Genomic DNA, 24,122 nt, shown 5'->3' with positions numbered 1-24,122 from the left:
GTGTCTCATATGATTCTGATCATCATCATCAGGATTCATAGAGAGTCCAATTAGACAAGGCCTGGGAGTGATGGTCATGTCTTGAGGATCATAAAAGAATGAAAAGAAAGGGCAAGAGGATTTCATTGGTAGGGAAGAAGAAAGGGAAGGGTAGGGAAAATTATTTCACATTATCAGTTTATTTAAATAGTCATCTATACAAATGCAGAGGAGGGAATGGGGTAGGAGTGGCTGACACAAACCTCATTCTCATCTGAATTGGTCAAAAGAAGGAAGGATACAACTCCTCCCCACTAAGGAAATACATTTTATTTAACAGAGAAATAGGAGAGGAAGGTAAGAAGAGCGAATTAGAGGAAAAGTAACTGCAGGGAGATTAGTCCTATGCAAAACAAATTGTAAGGATTTACAAAAATATCGATTGCTTTTTCATAAGTGGCAAAGAATGAGAATCTGAAGATGTGTCCATAAACTAGGGAATGGCTGAACAAATTGTGATATATAAATGCAATAAAATATTATGGTGTTAAACTCTCAGTGGCACAATGAACAACTAGGAATGCAGAGAACTAATGATAAAGCATGTTACTTACCTCTTGATAGAGAGGTGAAAGACTCAGAATGTAGAATGAGAAATGGGGGGAGGTGGCATGGACAATGTAGGATTTGTTTTAATTGACCATACATTTTCATAATCTATTTTATTTTTTTCATATTCTCCTAATGGGGGTGTTTTGTGGAAAAGGGAAGAATGTTTAAGGTAGGAAGGTGAGAAAGAGGTTATTAGCTAAATAAAATAAAACATATACATATTCATATATATATATGTATATAAATGCATACATATACATAGTGTGTTGCTGGTCTTTCATTTTGAAGAAGACCAATGACATCAGGTGATATCTTGATTAGTGCGTGAGTCATCAAAGACCAGCAGCAAGATAAAAGTCAGGATGACTAGTGATCTCCCAGGATGCAGTGGATGGCCTTGGAGTTTCTGAAGTCTGCCCAAGCTCTCAGTGCACCACAGTGCCTCTACTTTAGCTGCCTTCCTGGCTGTTGGAACAATTATCCTCATCTGCCCATTCCACCAGAAGTCTTCATATGCTTGGAACAGCCACCTCCCTAACTCATTGATGGGTTTGAGGTCTCAAACTAGGTTGAAAAGACACATATACAGACAGAAGAAAAAGGCATACAGTAGGTGCTTAATAATTTCGTTTCCAATGATGAATATATGAGACTTTTTTCTTCTGTCTTTGATCATCTTGGTATTTATATATATATATATATATATATATATATATATATATATATATATCTCCAGTAACTGACACTGAGGATAAATGTTTATTTTAGTGACTTTTAAACTATAATTCCAAATCGTTTTCTTCTTTTAAAGGATTTATTTTATTTTCAAACAAAAATTAACCTCTCCCCACTTCTCTTCCTTGTTCCTACAAGAAAAAGCAACCGCGTCACCACAAACACAAACTCGATAAAACCTCTCATTTTCCATGTCCAGAAAAATGTGTCTATTTGTATTCATAGTTTGTTACTTTTGCATCATAAGGTAGACAGCATGTTTTCATGTGTGGGCATAGGTGTAAAATGTGTGGTTGTGGGTGTATGTATATGTGTCCCTGCCTTCAAGAAACTTATAATGAAAGAAACAATATCTACACATATAAGTATAGGCAGAATACACATAAACAAGGTAGTTAATACAAGATAATTAGGGATCAAGAAGTCTAATAGTCTCAAAAGCTCATATAATCTCGGAATTTTATTATGAGAGTCTTAGTGTCTCAGGCGGTGGAAATTTTACTTTGGCTGTAATCTACCCTGTCAGATTACGTCTGGAATACTGTATTCAGTTCTGGATTTTAGACACTTAAATGCTTCTTGACTTAACTTTACTAGTTCACTGGGTATGATACTGATAAGTTTAAGAATATCTAGAAAAAGGCATTCAGGCTGATGAAGACATCTAAATAAGGTCCTTGAGATGACTGGATGAAGGAACTGAGGATATTTACCCCAGAGACAACACTTTTGGGTAAATGACTATTTAAAAATATTGGAAGGGCTATTTTATGGAAAACACATTTATTCTACTTGGTCCAAAAGGGCAGAAGTGAGAGCAATGTGTGAACCTTCAAAGAGAAAAAGTAAGGGTTTGTATAAGGAAACAATTCTTCAGAGTTATGTAAGTAGAGTGGGCTGCCTCAGGAAGGAATGGGATCCTCCTTGACCAAGGTCTTTAAGCAAAACCTGCATGATCCCTTTGTTGGGCATGTCATAGAGGAACTTATTGCTCAGGTTGGACTAGATCATTTCTTACAATTCTTAAACCGTGGAAGTTTTCTTGTGAAATGTTTTCTTTAGTCCTATTTTACTGATGTTGCGAAGAGTGGATTTTTTAAGATAACAAAGCAGTATAGATATTTAAGCTATTTTATATTAAAATATCATATTCATTTTTGTAAAAGCAGATGTTCCAAAGTATTGCTTATCTTTTCCTTTTTTAAATCAGCTAGCCTTTGCTTGAAGACATCCAAATTAAATATCTTGAGTTCTTTTCTTCCATTCTATGATGGTGTTTCTGTCATCATACTTAATGAGAGATAGTATTTCTTGTTCTTACAACTTAAAGCAATTTGTAGAAAGCTTAAGGCATTTAAAAAGAACCGAAATTTCTGCCCAAGTTGGTAGCCCAATAAATTGACTGTGCACTTCACTATGAAGTGATTGGAATTTGAATAGGTTTGGAGAACACCTTTTTGTCTTCAGGACAAGTTAACAGTTAAAAGAAAGCTTTGGCAGAGCAGAACCTTAAAACCCTATTGAAAGTGGTAAATGTGGGACATGATGGTAACTTACAAATGGCCACCATAATATGCAGACTACATAAGCTACATATATGGAGTGTGTGTGTGTGTGTGTGTGTGTGTGTGTGTGTGGACTATGCATCATTTTGTCCCCAGATCAATCTCTTAAGAGCTGCACAGACAGCCAAATTTCCTGCCAAAGGGGGTCCCAAAAGATTTTTTGTACAGCTGAGTCACTAAACAAGGAAAATTTGATCCACATGTGAAATAAAGCCTTGGTGCCAAAATTAAGTAGTTGGGCATGTAAATAACACTTAGTGTGCAATCCCAGAAGCCCTCCAATAACTGCTTAAGAAGCATTCAGGCACCTGAATTTTTAAAAGGCTCTAGGAAAGAATAGTTTTAAAAAATAATGCAACTAATACCAGGTTTTGATTTTATAATTAGAATTTATTTTGCTGAGTGACTTTCCTGGTTATTGTAGTCAATAGTAAAATTGAAAAAGGACATCAATAATTGTGCAATACAGAACACAAGTTAGTTTTCTGTAATTATTTTGGTCAAGTAGGGCTATATAAATGCCAATGTAAATTAGGAAATGAAGAGTTGATATGGATAAAAAAATAAGAAATGCTAATTACTTAAGTCTTCTAATTTAGAACCAAAACAAAATGATGCATCATAACTTAAGCCACCATTTGTTTGGTTTGAGAGTAACATTGAAATGTATTAAAGAGTGACTCTCTAATTACCCTGCATTGTCACACAAATATTATCAACACCTATGTAGATTAAACAAAAATTTAGTGGAGAGCATAGTGGAAATAAACTGAAAATATTACCATCATGCTGAACTAAAAGTTCTTTCAAACTCAAGAGTTAAAGTGGTAGTGGGGAATAAACATTTTTATGGGACCTACTATGTGCTAAGCACTTTTTATAAAAATTGTCTCATTTGATTTATGACTAAGAAAATGTATGGGTATTTCTGGATCACAGACAAAGCATTCCACTACTGTATACTAGACATTATGAAGAATGTCCATCAATGGCTTTTTGCTCAATTTCTGCATGCATTTGTTCACTGAAAAAAATATTTATTTAGAACTATGTACAACACATTTTGAGAAGCACTTACAAAATCTCCATCATCTCTTAGCCAATAATTTTGAAATGCCAGTTTTTCTTCATATTTTCTCTCTTATATTTCAAATCGATTTTCTCTAAGATACTGTTGACAATTTACTCTGCAATGCAATATTTAGAAAATATCTCTGGTGTTGTGTAGACTTATTAGGTACCTGCCAGAATATCTGAGAAATCTGAATGTTTCAATATAAGACATAAAACTTTGAAACTTCTTTTTTTTGCTCTTAGGAATTAAATTTTGCTTTATAATTTGGAGAGTGGATGATTAAAGAATGCTTAATAGAGATAACTTTCTGGAAATGACTTTTAGATTCATTAAAATATTTTTTTTAACCCTTACCTTCCATCTTGGAGTCAATATTATATATTGGCTACAAGGCAGAAGAGTGGTAAGGGTAGGCAATGGAGGTCAAGTGACTTGCCCAGGATCACACAGCTGAGAAATTTCTGAGGCCAGATTTGAACCTAGGACCTCCCGTCTCTAGGCCTGGCTCTCAATCCACTGAACTACCCAGCTGCCACCTAGATTCATTAAAATGTTAACAAGGCATTATTTTAAAATGTAGCCAGAACAAGGTCTCTTCAGTTCTAATTTTCATTCAGATGTTGAATTTCTTGCTTTAGTTTTAATGAAATGCAGCTACAAACACTGTAACATCATGCTATTTCTTGCTTTAATGGGATACCTCTGACTCTTTTCCCCAAAGAACAATAAATCTTCCTTGCCAAAAAAGCCAAACTACTTCTGTTTTCTTACTGTCTTTTCTCTATTCCCAGCTGGAAAACTGTAGAAGTTACTGGCTACAAAGTAAAGTGAATGAACTCTGCCTGTTTGCATCTATCTCCTCTTGGGTTATGAGAAAATGTTTCTATGATTTTAAAATTGTTTCCTTACAATGTATGTTACTGTAAATAAAATCACAAAGGTAAAGATTTGTGATTAATTTCAATAATTCATTAAATTTGTACATTTAGAGAAGAACAAACATGCAAAATATGAGGGTAATTGCATCTGCAATGCTCATGATTCACTGACAAATTCTAGCAGAAACCTATAACTTCATATGCATGAAGGCTGTGGGCAATCTGAATTTCACCTGACAATGATCTACCTTAACACATGATCTATGGGAAACCTTTTTTGAAAATGAAGATTGGAAATTATTTGTAAGTATCCACATCTAATGTACAACAGACAAAACAACAATCCAAATTTAGACAATTTTATAATTCAGGAGCTAGAAAGCATCGAACAGATACCAAAGGGCTACATGTTTCTTAAAATTATCATTTTGAGAAAATCTTTACCATAAACTTCATTACTATTTCCTGTGGCTGATACAACAGAGACACACTGAAAACAATAGGGAAAGGAGGGTGTGTCAGGGCCTCCATGACACTTATTTATCATCAGATAATGCCCAAGAGAGATCTGTTTACTCATTTCAAATGTGCCTTAAGACCACACACACCTGTCCTGGAAAACCTTGTTACCCCAGGAAGACCTTTTCAGCTTTATCCTGTCTTTGGGTTGGTGCATTAGGAGAATAATAGAATCATATAATCCTCTAGCATGAAAGAGGGTGATAAAGTGATGCACTAGCCAAAATAGTGGGAGTAGAGTCAGGAAGCCCTGAATTCAAATCTTTCTTCAGAAAAGTACTAGAGGTGTGGCCTTGGGCAAACAGCTTAACCTCCATCATCCTCAGTTTCCTCATCTATAACAGCAAGGGAATAAATTTGATGGCCAGGACTTGAAGACAACCCTTTCCCAAAGCTCTTTCCTGTACAGCTATTCAATGTCCTTCCACTGATGAGCTAGAGAGCTAGAAATTAATGTTTGGAGATAATGGGGCAGCCAAGTGGTACAGTAGATAGGGCACAGGACCTGGAGTCAGGAAGATATGAGTTCAAATTCAGCTTCTGAATCTAGCTGTGAGACACTGGACAAGTCACTTAACCTCCAATTGCCTCCAGTTCCTCATTTGTAAAGTGGAGTTGATAATAGTACTTATTTCACAGTTATCGTGAAGATCAAATGACATAATAATTGTTAAACTTAGTGCCTAAAACAGAGTAAATGCTATATAAATGTTAGTTATCATCATCATCATTATTAATGAGAACCATCAAGTTAATTTAACAGATACTTCAGAAATCCAGTGGGAAAGTGAGATAAGTTGTACATTGAAGTGCCCTTCTGCCTAGTGTGGTACAGAGAGTGGGGCATAACAGTTTTGCAGGCTTTGCAGAGTTCTTCTGTCAGTTAAGGAGTTTAGAATCTTGGGAAATTTCAGTTGGACCTGGGAACTCGTGCAGGGAACCAGGGTCCATCTGAGCTCCTTCTTGAGATTGAAACCGGGCCTAGATTTGCAGTTTCTTTTGAGATTTGTTAATTTAGCTAAATCCTTTAAATCTCCCTACCCTACCTTATTCCTACCTTCGTTTCCCCTACCTGAATGTCTGAGAAGAGTGAAAGGAGAGTGGATCTGAGAGTTAGTTCAAATCTGTGATAGCTTAGTCTTACCCTTGCAACAAATTATCTATTGAGTCTTTGTATCCATCTTCCTAACCCCACTGATTACAAACCACCTTGAGAGCTGAGTTAAGGCAGGTCCTTTCTCAATCTCACGTTCCTGCTTCCCTTCCCCCACCTGAAGTTTCTCTAAGCAGCTGTTAGGACTTCCTTAATCCTCTACCCTGCTAATCTATCCTAGAAGACAATAAACCCCATTTGTGTTTAAACAAGACCTTTTGGCTACTTCATTAGTTAATTAATAAGAGAGAGAGGAAGAGAGAGAGGAATAACATACTCTCTGGAGTTTTGAGGGAGGCTGAAGATGTCCATTTTGAAGGAAGTGTAACTTCAATACTAGTCCCTTCCTGTGAAACTGACAAAAGCCTGATGTCAGTTTCAAGCTGATGTGGCTAACTCTAACTTGGCTCTGTAAAGTGTCCTTTTACTTGAAGGGATCAGTCTATTTCCCTTCAGTGTTTTGTCTTTAACCTAAGTCCCAGTCTGTATTTCCTTGCTGCTATTTGCCTGCTTTAGATTAATTTATCCTCTCCCTTGCAACCCTTGTTACCTCAGTGTTATACTCCCTAAACTCAGACATTCCCTTACTTCTCCTACCACCTCAACTACCAATCTCCATCATTATACCTGCCTCATCCACTTTATTGCCTTAATTTCCCTACTACCTAGTTTATTCCCTTGATTACCTCCAGCCTTGGGTTCCTTTCCTTGCCTTATTCCCTATTCCTACCAGTTATTACCCCTAGCTTCAGCCTCATATTACATCCTGCAGATTCCCATATTACATCCTACAAATCCCCTTATTACACCTTAAAATTCCCTTATTACACTAGACCACTGTTCTTTACAAAGCAGATACTGCTTTGTCAAATGAATGACAAATTACTTAGAATATAAGAATTAGGACCTCCCCCCGCCCCCAATTTTTAATACTGCTATTTTGTATTGCCATTTTTGGTCAATAAAATAAAATTCATAAAGGGTATTAAAATTTTGTATACATTACCTCCAATGGTAGGCTGCACCTCCTCAGCTTTGGGGAAAAAAACTCTGATTATACTTGTGTTGATATAGATCAGAGGCAGGTTGCGTGAGGTCAGAGTATGAATCCTCATAGGCTGACCTGGAGATTTTCTTTTCACCTGTTGAGTTTTTGGTAATTTTGCTTGAAAAATGCTTGCAATTGCATTAAGTAAAGGAAAAAAGAGAACAACATCAAATGCTTGTGCAGAAAGGAGAATCTCATGAAGAAAGTGAGGTGAGCCATCTGTTAGGCCTTCACATAACTTATGGAAACTTTTTCGGTCACTCCTTGATGTTAACTTATGCCGGACATTTTTAGTTACTGCTTTTGTATATGTGAGAGAGAGAAATCCATGCTGTTGATGTGAGCCATCTAAAAGTTTTGAAGTTGTCTGTCTCAAAAAAAAAAAAAAAAAAAGGAAATCACAGTGAAAATTCTGTTAGAAGAAAAGCTCAAACATTTCCAAATAGAGAATAATTTTTATTAGCTTTCTGCTCTACCTCATTTTTAATCCTAATTCATCTCAAATAACTTTCTATTCATTTCCATTATGTTTCACTGTAAAAAGTCTCTGACCATAGTAATATCTCACTCAAATATGTCAATGGATCTGTGATCCCCTAGGGTCACATTTTCTTAAATATCAAGATAAAGTATCTAGAATAAAAAAGAATAGGATCTTCAAGAAATGGTACTATCACAGGACTTAGAGTTGGAAGGAATCATGTAGACTGTCTAATCCATCTCTCTTATTTAACAGATGAGGAAAAACTCATTTAACAGATGAGGAAAAAAACACAGAGGTTATGTGTTTCAGCCAAAGTCACACAGCTCATATGCAGCAGAGTAAAAATTTAAGCCTGTGACTCAGAATCCAGCACTGTTTTCACTACAGTAAGATGCTTCAATCAAAATGAATCAATCATCTATACTTTATTAGAGATAGGCATAAATCCTTTGAATCATATGGTAAAGACTAGGTATTGTAAAAAGCAGTATTGTTGATGTAAAACAGAGTGAGGTCTCAAAAGACACAAAAATCTAGAGCTGCTCATTTACCTCTATTGTTTATGATGAGTAAGAAAATCAAAAAACATTCCTGGCTGCCACATGGAAGAAAATTGTATACCTTTCTTTCCCTGTGACATTTGAAGTTTTGGATAAGTAATCTTCCCAAGATACCATATGATAAGATTAAGAAAGTATTTTTGATTTAAAAACTTTTCCTTACTAACTTTTATTTTGTATCTTAGTATCTATCATATATATTAAACTTGCCAGAGTTGTGTCTCTAAGGCTGGGAAATGTGGTTTCCCTCCCCCAGTTATGGTGATGAAATCACATTGAGTCACCTTGCCTTACTTCCTTTCTGAGCAAAAGCATGCATTTACAAGGTGGACAACTGGGCAAAGATTGCTAGGCAAAGAATGCTAGCTGAGTTTAGAGAAAAAATATTTTCCTCTAAGCAAAGCCCAGAGGTTCTATTAAAACAGATAATGGGCCTAGGACTAGAGAGGTTTTAGCACCTCTGTACTCTGTCCTGGTCAGAACAGACCACACCTAAAGTACTCTATTAAATTTGGACATTCGTAGTGAATGAAAGACATAAATAAATTAGATGTTATTAAGAACAGGGTGTTCAGAATGTCAGGTTCAAGACTATGTTGGATGAGAACCAGAAGGGGAAAATGAGAATATTTAGCTTTCAGAATAAAGAAAAAAGGGGGAACTATAATATCCATTTTTCAAGTATTTGAAGAGTTGTCACAAGGAAGAGGGATTTAGCTTGTTCTTGGGTTCAAAAGGAAAAACCAGAACAATGGGTGATTCTAGGCTTGATCTCAACAATTAGAGCTATCCAAAGGGTAGTTAAGTGGCAGAGTAGATAGGGCACTACACTGTGCCTGCAGTCAGAAAGGTTTGAGTTCAAATATAGCCTCAGATATTTACTAGCTGTGTGACCCTAGAGAAGTCACAATTCTGTTTGCCTTAGTTCCTCATCTGTAAAATGAGCTGGAGAAGGAAATGCCAAACCACTCTAATTTCTTTGCAAAGAAAACATCATATGGGGTCATGAAGAGTCAAACATGACTGAAATGACTCAAAACTATCAACGAATACAATGACCTTTGGGTGGTAGGTAGAGGGTTTCCCCTTACTAAAGATTTTCAAGCAAAAACTATTACCCATTGATAAGGTATACTGTAAAGCAGAAGTTCTTAACATGAGGGCTGTGAAATTTTTTTTTCCTTCAAATATTGTGATAAATGTGTATCAGTATAATTGGTTTCCATTATTCTGAGAAGGAATCCATAGGCTTTATTGGACAGGGGTCCATAACACAAAAAAAGCCGAAGAACTTCTATTGTAGAAGGAATTCTTTTTTCAGATATGCGCTAAGGCTCCTGAGATCCTGTCCAACTCTGAGATATTGTGAAGCTACATTTTCTACCAGTGACTTATAAGAAAATATCTACTTGGCACAGTAACAAAACAAATACATTTTAAAAGTAATTTTCAACAGCGATCATATTGAGAAATGTCTTATCTTTCTTTAATAAACTATACATATCTAAGGTATAATAATCATTACCTTCAAATATGCCAAAAATCATTTGGTCAAGAATGAAAAAGCATGCATTTGAACTACTTTAATATTTCTCACACATAAAAAATTCAGATAAATATTTCCAAAATGCACATGATGAAAGCAAAACATAGTTTTACAAATGGGATAAAATTTGAAGTAGCATATGCTTCAATATATGAAAGAGCTGCTCAAAAAATTTCCTATGGGTCAATTCCTATGTAATGAAAACTATTCCCCCACTGACTTCAAATATAAAATTAGAATAGTAATTTGACTGAAAATATTTTTTTCCTATGAGAAAAAAATGATGTCAGTTGGGTTAGAGGAGGGATGTAGAAAGAAAGCAAGAGAAGCAGCAAAGCAGAAAAGGGCCCATACCACTGTCAACCCACCATTGGCAAACCTGTTCTGTATCCACTTTTTCTCTTCAGACTACTGCCTGTCATCCTGTGACCCAGAGGCAGAGAAGGACATTTAATGCTGTTGCCACTGTTTCTCTTCTTCCTCCTCTACTCTCACTGTCTAAAGGTTTCCTTTGGCATGTGGACAATGTCTTTTTTTAATCTTTGAACTAAAAAGTTTGGCCATTAATGGCATCATTTAGAGGTTTTGTGAAAAAATGATTGAATAACATCATGAGAAATGTCACTTTTGTCTCCAATTTGGTTTATCCTCAGACCAGTGCTTCTCTAACTTGGCATTCACCAGCCCTCTTCTATCTCTCCTTCTTGTGTTGCATCACTTGTTTATTCAGTTTTCATCCTATCAGAGAGAGAGGCTGCAGCCAAAAACAGAGAAGCAGGGAAGCATCAGGACCAGGGTAGATCACAGTACCCTCTCACCAGGTGGCAAGCAGCAAGTGGCTGAAAGAGGAGGCACATGTAGTCAATGTGTGTGGTATGAGGACAGACAGGGAAGGTTTTCCATGTCTAAGTATCTCAGAAAAATGTTTCTTCTTAAATTCACTGTGCCGTTTCTAACAGTACAATGTCTGGAGATGGGCCAAAATGGTTTTTCAGGCAAAGGAAATTTCAAAATTTCAAAACCATGATAAGGATCGCATATTGAACTGTTTTCTACCTTATAGACAGTATTTATACAAAATAGTATTTATTGAGTGTTATTGCAAAGGACACCAGGACTTTTTTATTTGGCAAAATTTAGTATTATCAATTAGATGCCCTTACATAAATGACGGAAGCATAGTTAAAGGCAGATTTTGCATGCTTGAAGTAGAATTAAATGTTCTTTTCACATATGAACTATGTGAACAGTAACATGGTGAAACTATCACTTAAACACACTGATTATATGTACTGTTAATGTAAATTTTATGTATTTTATGTATGTATAACAATGTTTTATATGGATATAGACATGGAAGAAAATAAATCTAAGCAGAACTTCCACTAACATGAAAGCTATTTTATAGCTAATCTATTTCAGAATTAAAGAAAAAAAATTCACATTTTATGGAAAAATGTCAAATGTGAAATTACTTTTCTTTGCCAATGACCCAGAAGAGCATACTATAAAACCAGGCATCTAGACATTTTAAATAACATTGCATTTTTATGCAAATACATCATTGTTTCTTTGAATCCGAGACTAAGAAAAAATTTAAACTTGGCTATTTTTAGTAAGTCTATGATGTATTATTTAAATCTTATTAATATAAATATATATGTACATATTATATTACTATTATGTAATATACTCTGTCACTATGATATGCATAAATTTCATAATATGTTAAATATATTTAAGGAAAATATTTCCATATAAATAATCTGTACACAACACCAAAATATTTATGTGCATTCTGTCTTTAACAATGTAAATTAAACCAAATTGCACTTTAATTCAATCTGATCTTCTACCTAGCTATGCTGCTATGCTGTGTTTCTACCACTCATATAACTGTTTTATCAGCTCCTGGAAGTTATATATTTTTAATCTAGGATAGTCCTACCCATTCAGGAACAATGATTTATGCATATGTCAGGATTTAAGAGGGCAATAAGGATGGTGCTGTTGGATAATGGTTATAAGGACAAAAGAATAATATAAACTTCAAATAGCCAAAGTCTGAATCAGGTATGCAAATGTTATGACAAAAATCACTAGAGTCAACTCTTACTCATTAGTAAATAATTTATATTTGGCACTAGGATGTACCCTATACATCTCTTAGTGTATAATTATCTTTCTAACTGTGTTTTCTTAAGGCTTGGGTTAAAATGAATTTTGTGCTCTCTGAGGACAGACTTTATAAGGACACAGCCCAGAACAGAAGCAGGCTGGATTGCAAAGAGAAGTCAATTTGGAATATACAAATTTGTTGCAGATACTTTCATAGTACATGACATAATGAGGATTAAAATGGAGAAATGACTATATTTTCACAGATAGTTAAATCTATTTTATGGGTTACTGTTAATGGAAGTTCTGTAGAATAATTTTTAAATGATATCTTACAGAAGGAAAGAAGCCAGAGAAATTACTGAAAGGGTCCTGCTTGCAGACGGGTCGAACCAACAAGGTGCGTCTGTTCAGCTTGTCAGTACAGGAAAGGAAGACACCTCCATATTGCCCCAGAGACCAACACTCTTCCCCAAGGCTTGAGGTGATGTACGGGAGGAAAAAGGGTGGAGAGACAAAAAGCAATAAAAAGCCATAAGCAAAAAATTCATATAAATTTAAAATTCTGCTTAAGTCTGCATAGCTGCATGCCTCTGTTTGATAGGGCCTCAATCTGGACCATCTTCTGCAGATATACAATTAATGGAATTAAAAAGAAAAGATTTTAGTATAAATTTTCCACTTGTAGTTGATAGTAAGAAACAATCCAGCATGAGATTAAGCATATGAAATAATGAGAATCAATAATTCCAAGGAGGCTATATGATAGAAGTCAATAGTATATTAATTAATGAAAGCATCCCTATCTTGAATTTCATCAAATGTCTACCAAATTTGTTAAATGAAGATGTTTACAAACTTTAAGCAGCTTGAAGCAATATAGGATGGATTTCAAATGCATAAAATTACTTTGAGGTAGGCGTTCTACTTCTTGTTATCATCATTCCTATTACATTAAAGAATAAATATATACAGTTTTACAATATAGCACTATTAAAAAAAATTATATTTACTAAATGAGTCTCACCACTGGTTTTTCTTTGCACTGAAGAAATATTCCTTCAAAATGTCCTGACTGCCAGCCTTCGCCTGGCCTGGAAAACAGAGGTTAACCTTATCTATTCTCTGCAATTTTTCTGAATTCACATAATTTAGCCACATTAAAACTATTATTTCAAGTAGTTATAACATTGATAACTGCCACCTGAAGTGAAAAATCAGACAATGCAATCAACAAAGTAATTATGTAGCATAGTTATTTAAAAAACTATAAATTTTAGAAAGAGAAAATTAACAAACTGCCATTAATGTTATACTCAATACTTCAAGAAAAAAAATCTCAGGTCTAGGTATGAAAAACAATGAACTACAATGAAAAAGAATGTGAATGTGTAAGAATTATTTTAGTGAAGATAGAATTGTTTAGGAATGAACTCCATTGCCAAATACCGGAATATAAAAAGTAAATTATCTGTACACCAATATCATAAAACTACCTAAACCTACCATAATATGACATTGACATGTATTTTTTAAAGTTCCTATTAAAATCCTATCACACATTTTAAAGATATGACAGCTTACCCTTAAAATAGGAGTGTGTTTAATATGCATGAAGAATAATAAAATTCAAATACCTTCCTTGTAGAATCAAATATTTTTAAAACAAAAAGGCTAATATTTTGTGCCATACAGCACTAATTTATACTACTGGAAGATGGAGAAAAAAGTGTTTTTTAAAGTCTGAAATAATTAAGTTAATAACAAGATGCAGGACTGTTAAAAATTTTGTTTTCATTCATTTTTTAAAGAAGGATTGGGTGACAGTGAAGGAGTTTCATTCAAATATTCAACTGCCACACGCAGACCTGATGTTTTTACTAGAAATATGTAGTTCTCAAAAACAAAGCACTATTGAATTTAGTCATCATTTTGATGGGGCATTTATTATGGAAAGCTTAAGTTATTCTTTCAGTGAATAAATATTTATACCATATAGATCCCACCTAAACAGAGAAGGGAAGTTATATTTGGTATTCTATGGGAAAGCAAGAAGAGAGGAAAAACAAGATGAGAATTGGAAAAAGGGAAAAGAAACAGAAAAAAATACCTGTCTGACAGGAAAATTCTATTCTTGGACAATACAAAACTCTTAAGGTCAAGGAAACAGAAGAAAGATGGTGTTTTAAGCAATGAAATATGGAGTTTTAATTCCTAGACCTGTGACAATGATGAATTTCTGACTTGTCAATTGCTAGAGAGCTGCAGTTGCTGCTAGTGCACTATAAAAGTTAAGTTCTTTTCAACTGCTGAAGGACAATGAGTGTCATTTTCTTAAATGAGAATTTATAAATAGCACTGGGGCATGAAGAGAAAGAATGCAAAAAAACAAAAAGCAACAATGCAAACTATGAAAGGGAATTATTTATTCCCTTTGTCTGCTTTAAGTTAATCAATCAGGAATTTGAAGTATCCCTACTTAACACTTAGTAAGACACTAACAAGGAGAGTTCACACTTACTTAGACTTTAAGAGTCCTAAAAGACCACAAGCACTGGCCATTGCTAGGCAAATTGAGAGACTTTTATTGTTTTCTGAGATGTGATAGACCAGCCCACAGTGAAAGAAAGGAGAAACCAGAGAGACAGGAAGTGACATGGAGAAAACTGCTTATAAAAGCCAGTGGAGGGCATTCTGATTCATTCTACTGCCTAGGTGGCTCTTGTTGAGGGAAGACTTCTGTGTTGGTGTCTCTGCATTGGAGGGATTCTTCTGCCTTTAACTTCTTTGTTGGAGATTGATTTTGCCCTGGTAAGACTCCTGCTGAAGAGACTACCTTGACTTCTGGTTGGAGATCAGGACCTGAGGGAGTCTTTGTCGGAGTTGAACTGGATTTCTTTGGATCGGCAATTATAGGGTATTTAGCTAGGCAATATTTTCTACCTTCTTCCTACATTTCCCTCTTTACCCTGCTGTAATAAAGCTACTAAAGCTACTAACAGCCTTATAATTAAATTTTTATTTTTATAAACTGTGACCACAATAATTCTTTTTAACTCAAATTTAGTCAAACCAGTTTTAATCCCTATAAAACAAAGCACCAGTAACTAAAAGTGTACTGTAAGGAATTCTTGACATGAATCCTTTTGTAAAGGGAACATACATAATGCAATATGTAGGCGAATGTAGTTAAAAGAACGTGACATGTTGGAATGTGAGAACAGCAATGAGAAGGTTTATATGCAGATTACTTTTTTATATTAGTGGACTGAATCAGTATTGTTTTTAAATCTATGATTTCATTGTGCCTGCTAAGGAAACTCTCATGAATGATAAGATTTGTAACTGCTCAGAAATTTAAAGTTTTAGAGAGCTGCTTACTGGACTGAGAAGTTTAGTGACTTGTCTTCAGTTGCACAGCTAAGGTATGTCAGAAATGGCCTTGAAATCAAGTTTTCTTGACTTCAAGGACAGCCTTCTACCCATTATGCATTATCACCTCTCTAAAATCCATATAAGTAAAACCATATTACATTATACACATACACAAACACAAAGAATATGTAAAGTTTTATGATAAAGTACTATTTTTAAAAATTATATATACAAAATGAATCTCACCATCTGTTTTTCTTTGCACTTATACACATCCATTTTTGCATTTTTCTTTGTATCTATATACATACACATACATGTGATTGAAAAAAGATTAATAAATCCATTTATTTTAAAAATCCTTTGTGGGAATAAATATACCTTAAAAATTGGTAATTAAATAAGCTAAAATATAAAAATTTTTCTTCTATTGTAGGATTAGGGAAACTGTGAGATTAGGGGTCAGATGACAATGGAGTCTCCCCAATCTCTTGTCCAGTGGTTCCCAAACTTTTTTGGCCTACCACCCCCATTCCAGAAAAAATATTACTCAACCCCCTGGATATTAATTTTTAAAAATTTTAATAGCAATTAATAGGAAAGATAAATGCACCTGGGGTATCACTACCACCCTCCTGTATCGCTGCAGCACCCACCAGGGGGCGGTAGCAACCACTTTGGGAATCACTGCCCTGGTCTTTGGAGAAGCAGGCAGACTTGACTGGATGGAAGGGGCATGAGCCTGTGGAGTACTCCTTCACCTCCTCGGACCCTGTAAGCAGCTGGAAATCAGTTAACTGTCTGGTTATGGAGGATATTCTAGCTTGGTAACTTCTGGGCCAAGGTGGTAAGTGGATAGAAACTAAACCCCTTGTGATGATAACTTTCTTTATTTGAATTACTCTCTCACAGGATGGAAATGTATGAGGTTAAAGTCTTCAGCAAATCTGACCACAGGCCCCCAGGGCAAAGGCAGTTACAGTCACTGGTAGATGAAATACTTGGCTTGGTGAAAGGAAGGTAGTAAGTATAATCCCCAGCTAACTGTACATGAACTCTATCGTTTCACAAACTAAATGTATTTAATGATTTCAGGGAACAGGAGAAAGGAATCAGTTTAAGGAAAGAGGAGGGAAGGTAATTTGGCTAAAATGTTAACTGTAGGCTAACAACACATTCCCCACCCCTGGGGGGGGAGGGTGGGGGAGTTGGGGGGGGGAGAAGAAGAATGTAACTTGAATGGCTGAACTCTAACCTAAGCCCTAGATAATCTTCCTTCTAAAACCTGAACTGCTAAACAGAAGGCAGACCATTTTTGCTTGAAGGTCTGTCTTTGTGGTTAGCTACCAAGGTAAAGCAGCCCTGGCTGTCAGTGACTGAATGTCCCAGCCCAGAGCTAGACAGATTGTCCCTTTGCTCAGAGCCAAGAGCAAAGAGTCAGGATTCTTGCAAGAGGGGTGACCTGGCTTTTATACCTGGACTCCAACTGCCTTTAACTGCCCCCTCTCTTAGAGTTCTGGGGGATACCATGGAATTCTGTGATGCAGCTTGAACCCCTCTCAGAAATATGAATCCCACACTATTTGATACTTTTGAATAAAAATAAATGAAAGAAAAAGGATTTATTAAATGTTTACACCACGGGCTAAACACTGTACTCAACACTGGAGATACGAATAGAGAAAAGCAATACAGTTCGTGCTCTCAAGGAGCTCATACTCTAATAAACAAGACTATAAAGAAAGAGAGAAGATATTATATTTACCTGCTTCTGTAGTGGTCAATATTGAAACTTTCTATTTTGCACTTGACTTTGGTATAAACATCTTGGACATCTACTGAGGCACTGAGATCTTCTAATTCACTAACTACACAAACCTCTGAAATAATAAGTAAACATTGATATTAATATCTATTTTTCAATCAAAATATATCCATGATATTTAGAAGGGAAATCTTAATATATACAATATGTCAGAGATCTTTGCAAAGTGACCAAACAATACTAAAGTTCTATACCAAGAAGAATTTAATTTAATTAGATTTTATAAGCATATGAGTGACTTACTTTTGGTTAAATTAATAAATTAAATATTATAATTGTTTCCATAGGGTAGGTCCTTTTCCTATCTTTCACATGCCTATTTATTTCATCACTATCCTTTAAAGTTTCATTCAAATGTCACCTCATATAATAAGAGTTAATCTTTATATAATAACTTAAGGTTTACAAAGCATTTTACACAAATTATTTCATTTGATCCTCCTTTCAACCTTGGGAAGCAGGGTCAAAGAAATTTATTGACATTTGACAGATGAGTAATTAAAGGTTCAAGTAAGGGTAAAAGATGCTAATGACGATTGTTGACCTGTACAAAAACTCAGAACAACTAGTTAATCAGTAAATAAAGTGAGGCATTTATTCAGGGTTGAGGAATTGTGATTTGGGTCAACTACCACCCTTTTTCAGGCTAGGATGCCACAGGAGGAAGGGGAGAAAAGGACTCTTATAAAGGGTATATTTGTGGGAAAAGCAGGAAGGTGTTTAGTCAGCTTATCTAGAACAGCCAAATTATAGGAAGGGAATTCCAACCACTAAGAATTTTTAAAGATTAGAATTCTAGATAATGTCCTTGGTTTAGCAGGATAAAGCTAGCATGATGTCTTTTAAATAATTGAAACAAATTATGTAATTATGGCAGAAATCAAACTATGCTGGAATATAAGTAAAAGTAGAGATAACATAAAAATATTAACATTTTATAAAAATAAAATTTAAATGAAGACGGTAATATAAGTTCAAGTATTCTAATATTATTTAAATGGTTTAATAAAGAACAAATTAATGGCACTTGACAGCCTCAAAAACTATAAGACAAAGCTATCTATCACCAGTTAATTAAGGTCATATGATGCTATTTATATCTTGTAGAAGAATATGCATACATAATCTCCCAATACCAATGTGGGGATTTGCACATAACAGGCATTAAATTATTTCACTCATCCTTTGAATGATTATTTAATAATAATGTTCTAATGTTTCTTGGAAAACTGGATCCTAGTTCTAAGAACTGAAAGGTACATCAGAGTCCATGAGTCCAACCCCTCATTTCACAAATGGAGAAACTGAGGCCAGAGAGGGTAAACGATTTGCTAGAGGTTATAAAGTTGGTAATCATAAGAAACTGAATTGTAGTCCAGTTTTAAAATTATATATTTTATTTTAAATTTTTGGAAAAGAGGTAATAAGAGAAAGGAGTACCTTTGCCTTTGTTACCAGGATCTGGAGCAAAGAGCTTGATAGTAATTTTGGGTAACACCCACTGCATCCAGAGGCTAACACGTCCACTTGACCCACCGATGCTGCTTGTAGTTTGTTCCAATGTAACAGAATCAGAAAATGGAGAATCATCACCAGCTTGTACAGAATCACCCTAGAAAAAGGAGACCCCCCCCCCATAATAGAAATTATGCTTAAAAATTCATCAGGCTTCTGTGTACCCAGAAGTGCTGCAATTCATTCTTCACTTAAATTCAACTGAAAATTATATTCTGTTCATTTATATCTACCACATGTAATTATCACAATAATAGTTTCCCACCTTTATAGAAGTATTTGTTCACAGATTATCAGAGAAAGCATTTCTTTATTGTAAACTTATCCATTTAAAAAACTAGAGAATGAGATGATATTCCATTCCCTTAACTCTATCCAAATAAACATGGGAGATGATATTCAACAGTATTTCTCTTTTAAAATTAATTTTATTAGCACTAACTTAATTTACAGTACCTTAAAAAGTTAGTTAATATTTTCTATTTATAATTTTTTGAGATGCTAAAGAAAGTAATATGTTCTCTCTGCTTTAAAAAATTGAGGAATACCTTCAACACAATTCTGTAAATTTGTTTTTGGACTAGAAGCATCATTATTTATTTAACTTATAGACTATTTTAATGAAAGATCTCTTAGGAAATCTCACAAATTTCAGAATCTTACATACAATAGGAAGAAATTAAGACATGTATAGCAGAACTAGATTCTTAAGAGATTGGCCCTAGTAGTGCAAGTAACTGGAGAAATAAGTTTAGAGGCTACAAAGCCACACTCTTTACATATACACCTTTGTCTCCCTATAATATTTCTCCATTAGAATGTAAGCTTCTAGAGAGTAAAGACTATCTTTTTCTTCCATTTGTATCCACAGCACAAAGCACAGTGCTCGACAAATTCTGAGTGCTAAATAAATACCTCTTTCTTTCTTTTTAGTACTGCCATATCTCCTAGAAAAGACATGCCAATCTAATCTCTTGAATTCCAGTAAATCTCCTTGTAATATCCTAGTCAGGAGGACCTGCCTCTTTCCTGATTAAAGATTTGGTTTTGATGACTATTTCAGTAGTTTTGTGTTTTTCCAAGTTGACATTTTGTTCATTCAAAGCCTGAGTAATATCATAGGTGATCCTGCTTTAAGATTTAAATTCTAATTAATTTTTTGGAAATAATTTGGCTTCTCATATAATTCAAGAGAATCAGGTGATAAGATTTCATGAGTCTTATTTTCCCTTGTTCAGTCTTGATTAACAATTTAAAAATATTTAGCTCATCAAAAGTGATGAGAGAAAATACCTAATGCTATATTATTTCATCTTTTTATTCAAAGACATTTTCTTTCCCCAATTACATGTAATAACAATTTTCATCATATGTTTTCTGAAAATTATACGATCCAAGTTGTCTCCCTCCCTCCTTCCTTTCCCTCCCCCCTCTCAGAGATGGTAATTAGTTTGATAAAGATTATCCATTTATTATGCTAGATTATTTCTTAAAAAGTCATATCAACTTCTATTCAGCTCAAGGCTTTTTGAGCATCTACAATATTCCCACAATTTGAAATAATGAAAAAAAATCCTAGGTCTGTTCTTTTAAGAGGAGGGTGAAGGGCGTCACAGTGGAAGGTTTCATTTCTATACCCAATGCTACTTATGTGGGAAAGGAATGGATTCTAGCCCCTAAGGCTTTTAACCAGCACAAATAACATATTTACATATAATATAATAAAATAGATTTGTCAGGAGAAAAAAACAAAACAAAACGGAGAGACTGACTACTTTTGAGAGTTGTGTGGTCTATTTTTAAATGAGCACATATTCCATGGGGATGGTATAAGGAATTACAATACATGGATGAATAGTAAATTTAATACTTCCACAGCTACAGCAGAAGCTCAAGGTGGGGAGGAGGGAAGTGAAACTAATGCCTTGACAACCAATGCAAAGCAATGTAAGAAAAAGAATTGAATAGTGCCTATAGGCAATACTTTGCCAGAACCATGAACACCATTTTTATACCCAAATGTCAACCTTCCATTTCATATCCTAAACAGAAAATGTATCTTGACTTTCATAATCTAAAACATCTATGAATTCCTTAGAGGACACACAGAGAAAGGGTATTGGTCACTTGAGATAAAGATATACTAAAAATTCTTGGTTCAGTTAAAGTTTTAATAAGCACAGAAATTATATATAGTTAAGCATTACCTCATCCTTATATTAAGAAAAATAAGACTGTTATCTTTGCTCCTGACTATCAACTCATGTTAGAGCTCCTGTACATTTTCAAAAAGGATTTCTTTAAACCTTCAAACTTAATTTGTCCATGAGTATTTGCCCAAAACAACCCCTCTAAAGTCCCAAGAAATCTCTAAAAAGAACAAAAATAGCAATAACAATAACAATACTTGAAGATTAAGCACTATGTGTCAGATATGGTGCTAAATTCTGGGAATATGTTGTTGTTCAAAAGTTGGTTAGTCATATCTGACTCTTCCTTATCCAGATTCATATAACTAGTAAGTGTCTGAGGCCAGACAAATTCAGGAAGATGAGTTTTCCTTGACTCCAGGTCTTGCCACTCTATCTACTAAGCCACCCTATGAAAATATAGACACAAGCAAAAATAAAGACTCTAGGCCTTCCAAAAGCTTGCATTATAATAGGTGAAGAGAAGTTCTAAAAAGAAACTGAAAAGTGGGGTTAGTTGAGGGTTGTGGAAGGTTTCTGGTAAGAGCAGGTACCCAAGACACAGCACAGTGAAGGAATATATAGAGTCGAGAGTGTAATTGGGAGAGGAATGAAGGATGCCTGGCCTGGTCACTTCCTCAAAATGAATGAAGGTTCCCGGAGGAATTCACCAATACAAGGAATGGGCTATAGGGCTGGTGAGGATTTTCCTTGATAAGAAGGCAACTGAAGTACCATGATGAAATTCAGAGATTTGGCAAGAGAATGGGGAGAGGAGTGAAGTATGATCTGCCTAGGCACTTCCTCAAATGAAGATTCTAAAAGGAAGGAAATGATAGAGAAGGAAGCCACAGAAGCAAAGGGTGAGAAGTCAACTGAGATTTGAAGTCAAAATCCAGAAAATCATGAGCAGAGTAGGGAGAAGAAAGATGTACTGCTTGAAAAATCCTCTACTGTCTAATTTCTATTGCTCGGCCATTCTTGCAGTCATTCAACAGTCATTATGTTAAGCATTTACTTATGTGCAAGGCATGGGGCTGATAGGAGGCCAGGAGGATAGGAGCTCTAGGCCTGGAGTCAGAAAGACCTAAGTTCAAATCAAGTCTCAGATACTTAGCTCTGTGACTTTGAGGAAGTTACTTAACCCTGTTTCTGTTTTTTTTTTTTTTTATCTGTAAAATGAACCGGAGAAGGAAAAGGCAAAACATTTCAATATCTCTGCTGAGGAAACCCCAAATGGGGTCACAAACATTAGAACATGATTGAAATGACTTGACACCAACAAAATGTGCAATGCATTATGCTAGGTATGAAGGAAACTGAAACGCAAAACTGAAAGTGTCTTTTTACACAGCTTACCTTCCATTGAGGAAAATAAATACAAAGTATATGTTCCAGATATATATCCAGATATATGGAATATATATATTCCAAAAGGAGGGCATGAAAACTGGGAAAATCCAGAGAGGCTTCCTAGCTGAGGTATCACTTAAGCTTGGCTTAAAAGAAAACTAGGGATTTGAGAGGGGGTGGTGAGGAAGTAGGGCACTGCAAGCATGCATATGAGACAACCTGAAAGGCCCCATATACAGAAGAGCGGGCCAGCATAGAAATACTTAGTGGGTAAGCATTTAAGTGCTTTCTTAAGTGTCAGGAATTATGCCCAGAGATGATGATAGAAAGAATGGAAAAAATATGGTCCCAGTTTCAAGGAACTCACATTCTAATGGGAGATGATATGCAAATAACTGTGCCCAGACAAGATATAGACAGTCTAGATTTATGGTAAGGACAAAAGAAAGGGACCAGGGGCAGGGAGTATGGGAGAACGAGGAAAAACGTCCTGAGTGATAGACATGGAATGAGGAAAGAAGACAGAGGTAAGAGGGATAGCATTGCATCTTGGGCATGAAGAGGAAGGTGGTATGTCATGTGTATCCCCATCAAATATACCAGTGTAGATGGATCACAGAGCATGGAGGGCAGTAAAGTGAACTGTGGGAAAGGCAGGAAAGATCAGATTTACAAGGTTTTAATGACAAACAAGATTTTTATATTTGATCATAGGAATCCTGGGAGCTAATGGATTTATGGTGTATGGGGTGGAGGAGGGAATGGTTTGGAAGAAGATCCAATGGTTAAGGCAAGAAGATCAGTCAAAAAAGCTAGTATAGCTGTCCAGAAAATAAGTGATGAGGACCTGAATCAGAGTCATGGCTTCATGAATGGAGAAAAAGAAGCATATGAGAGGCACAACAGATAGAGGACTGGACCTGAAATTAGAATTCCTAGATTAAACTCCTTGTACAGACACTTAATAACTCTGATCTCTTGCTCTGTTTTCTCATTGGTAATAGAGGGATAATAAAAGCACTTACCTCCCAGGGTTTTTATAAGAATAAAAGGAGATAGTTATAAAGTACTTTGAAAAACTTAAAACAGTATATGAATTCTAGCTATCATTATAATTATTAAAATTATAACATGCAGCAAACCTAGAAGGAGCCCTTTTAAAGGAAGAATTCTTAATATGGAGGTTATAAGTTTCATAAAAATTTTTTGATAACCATATTTAAATATAATTTTTGTAGTTATAAGTGTTTTATTTGATGCATTTAAAAATATTATTCTGAAAAAGAGTCCATAATTTTCACTGGACTGTCAAATGGGTCAATGACGCAAAACAGATAAAAATTCCTCCTTTATAGGAACTTAAGGTCTTCATAAGGTATTCTGGGAGTTCAAAAAAGAAAAAAGAACATGAGGTCCTAAGGAAGGATTAGTTCTGATTAATGTTTTAAGAGGGGAACAAAAAGGGAGAGTAAAAAGAATATACTAGTGTAGAATGGAGAAAGAAAGGGGTAGAACTTCCTTTTAAATCAAATATTAAGTTCTGAATACAAACGTGGATAAAGTATGTAGTAAATAAGTATCAAATGAAACATT

The 24,122-nt window shown here is 35.0% G+C and overlaps 1 protein-coding gene across 3 annotated transcripts in view; it reads right to left on the bottom strand.

Moving 5' to 3' along the window:
* VPS13B (vacuolar protein sorting 13 homolog B) overlaps window positions 1–24,122 on the bottom strand; it is a 1,074,400-nt gene that overhangs the window by 489,745 nt on the left and 560,533 nt on the right. For 2 of the 3 annotated variants that reach the window (XM_044668639.1, XM_044668631.1), the window contains exons 25-28: window positions 18,913–19,084; window positions 17,413–17,527; window positions 13,300–13,366; window positions 7,523–7,931 (exon numbers count right to left, since the gene is read on the bottom strand). In XM_044668639.1, coding sequence (XP_044524574.1) covers window positions 7,523–7,931; window positions 13,300–13,366; window positions 17,413–17,527; window positions 18,913–19,084 — 763 coding nt within the window. Of the gene's footprint in view, window positions 1–7,522; window positions 7,932–12,608; window positions 12,751–13,299; window positions 13,367–17,412; window positions 17,528–18,912; window positions 19,085–24,122 lie in introns of all 3 variants that reach the window. The other variant, XM_044668624.1, reaches the window with a different exon arrangement.

The sequence above is a fragment of the Gracilinanus agilis genome, chromosome 1 (genome assembly GCF_016433145.1).
Source record: "Gracilinanus agilis isolate LMUSP501 chromosome 1, AgileGrace, whole genome shotgun sequence".
Taxonomy (NCBI): domain Eukaryota; kingdom Metazoa; phylum Chordata; class Mammalia; order Didelphimorphia; family Didelphidae; genus Gracilinanus; species Gracilinanus agilis.
Note: the sequence above shows the minus strand (reverse complement) of the source record. Positions and strands in the feature narration are given on the sequence as shown.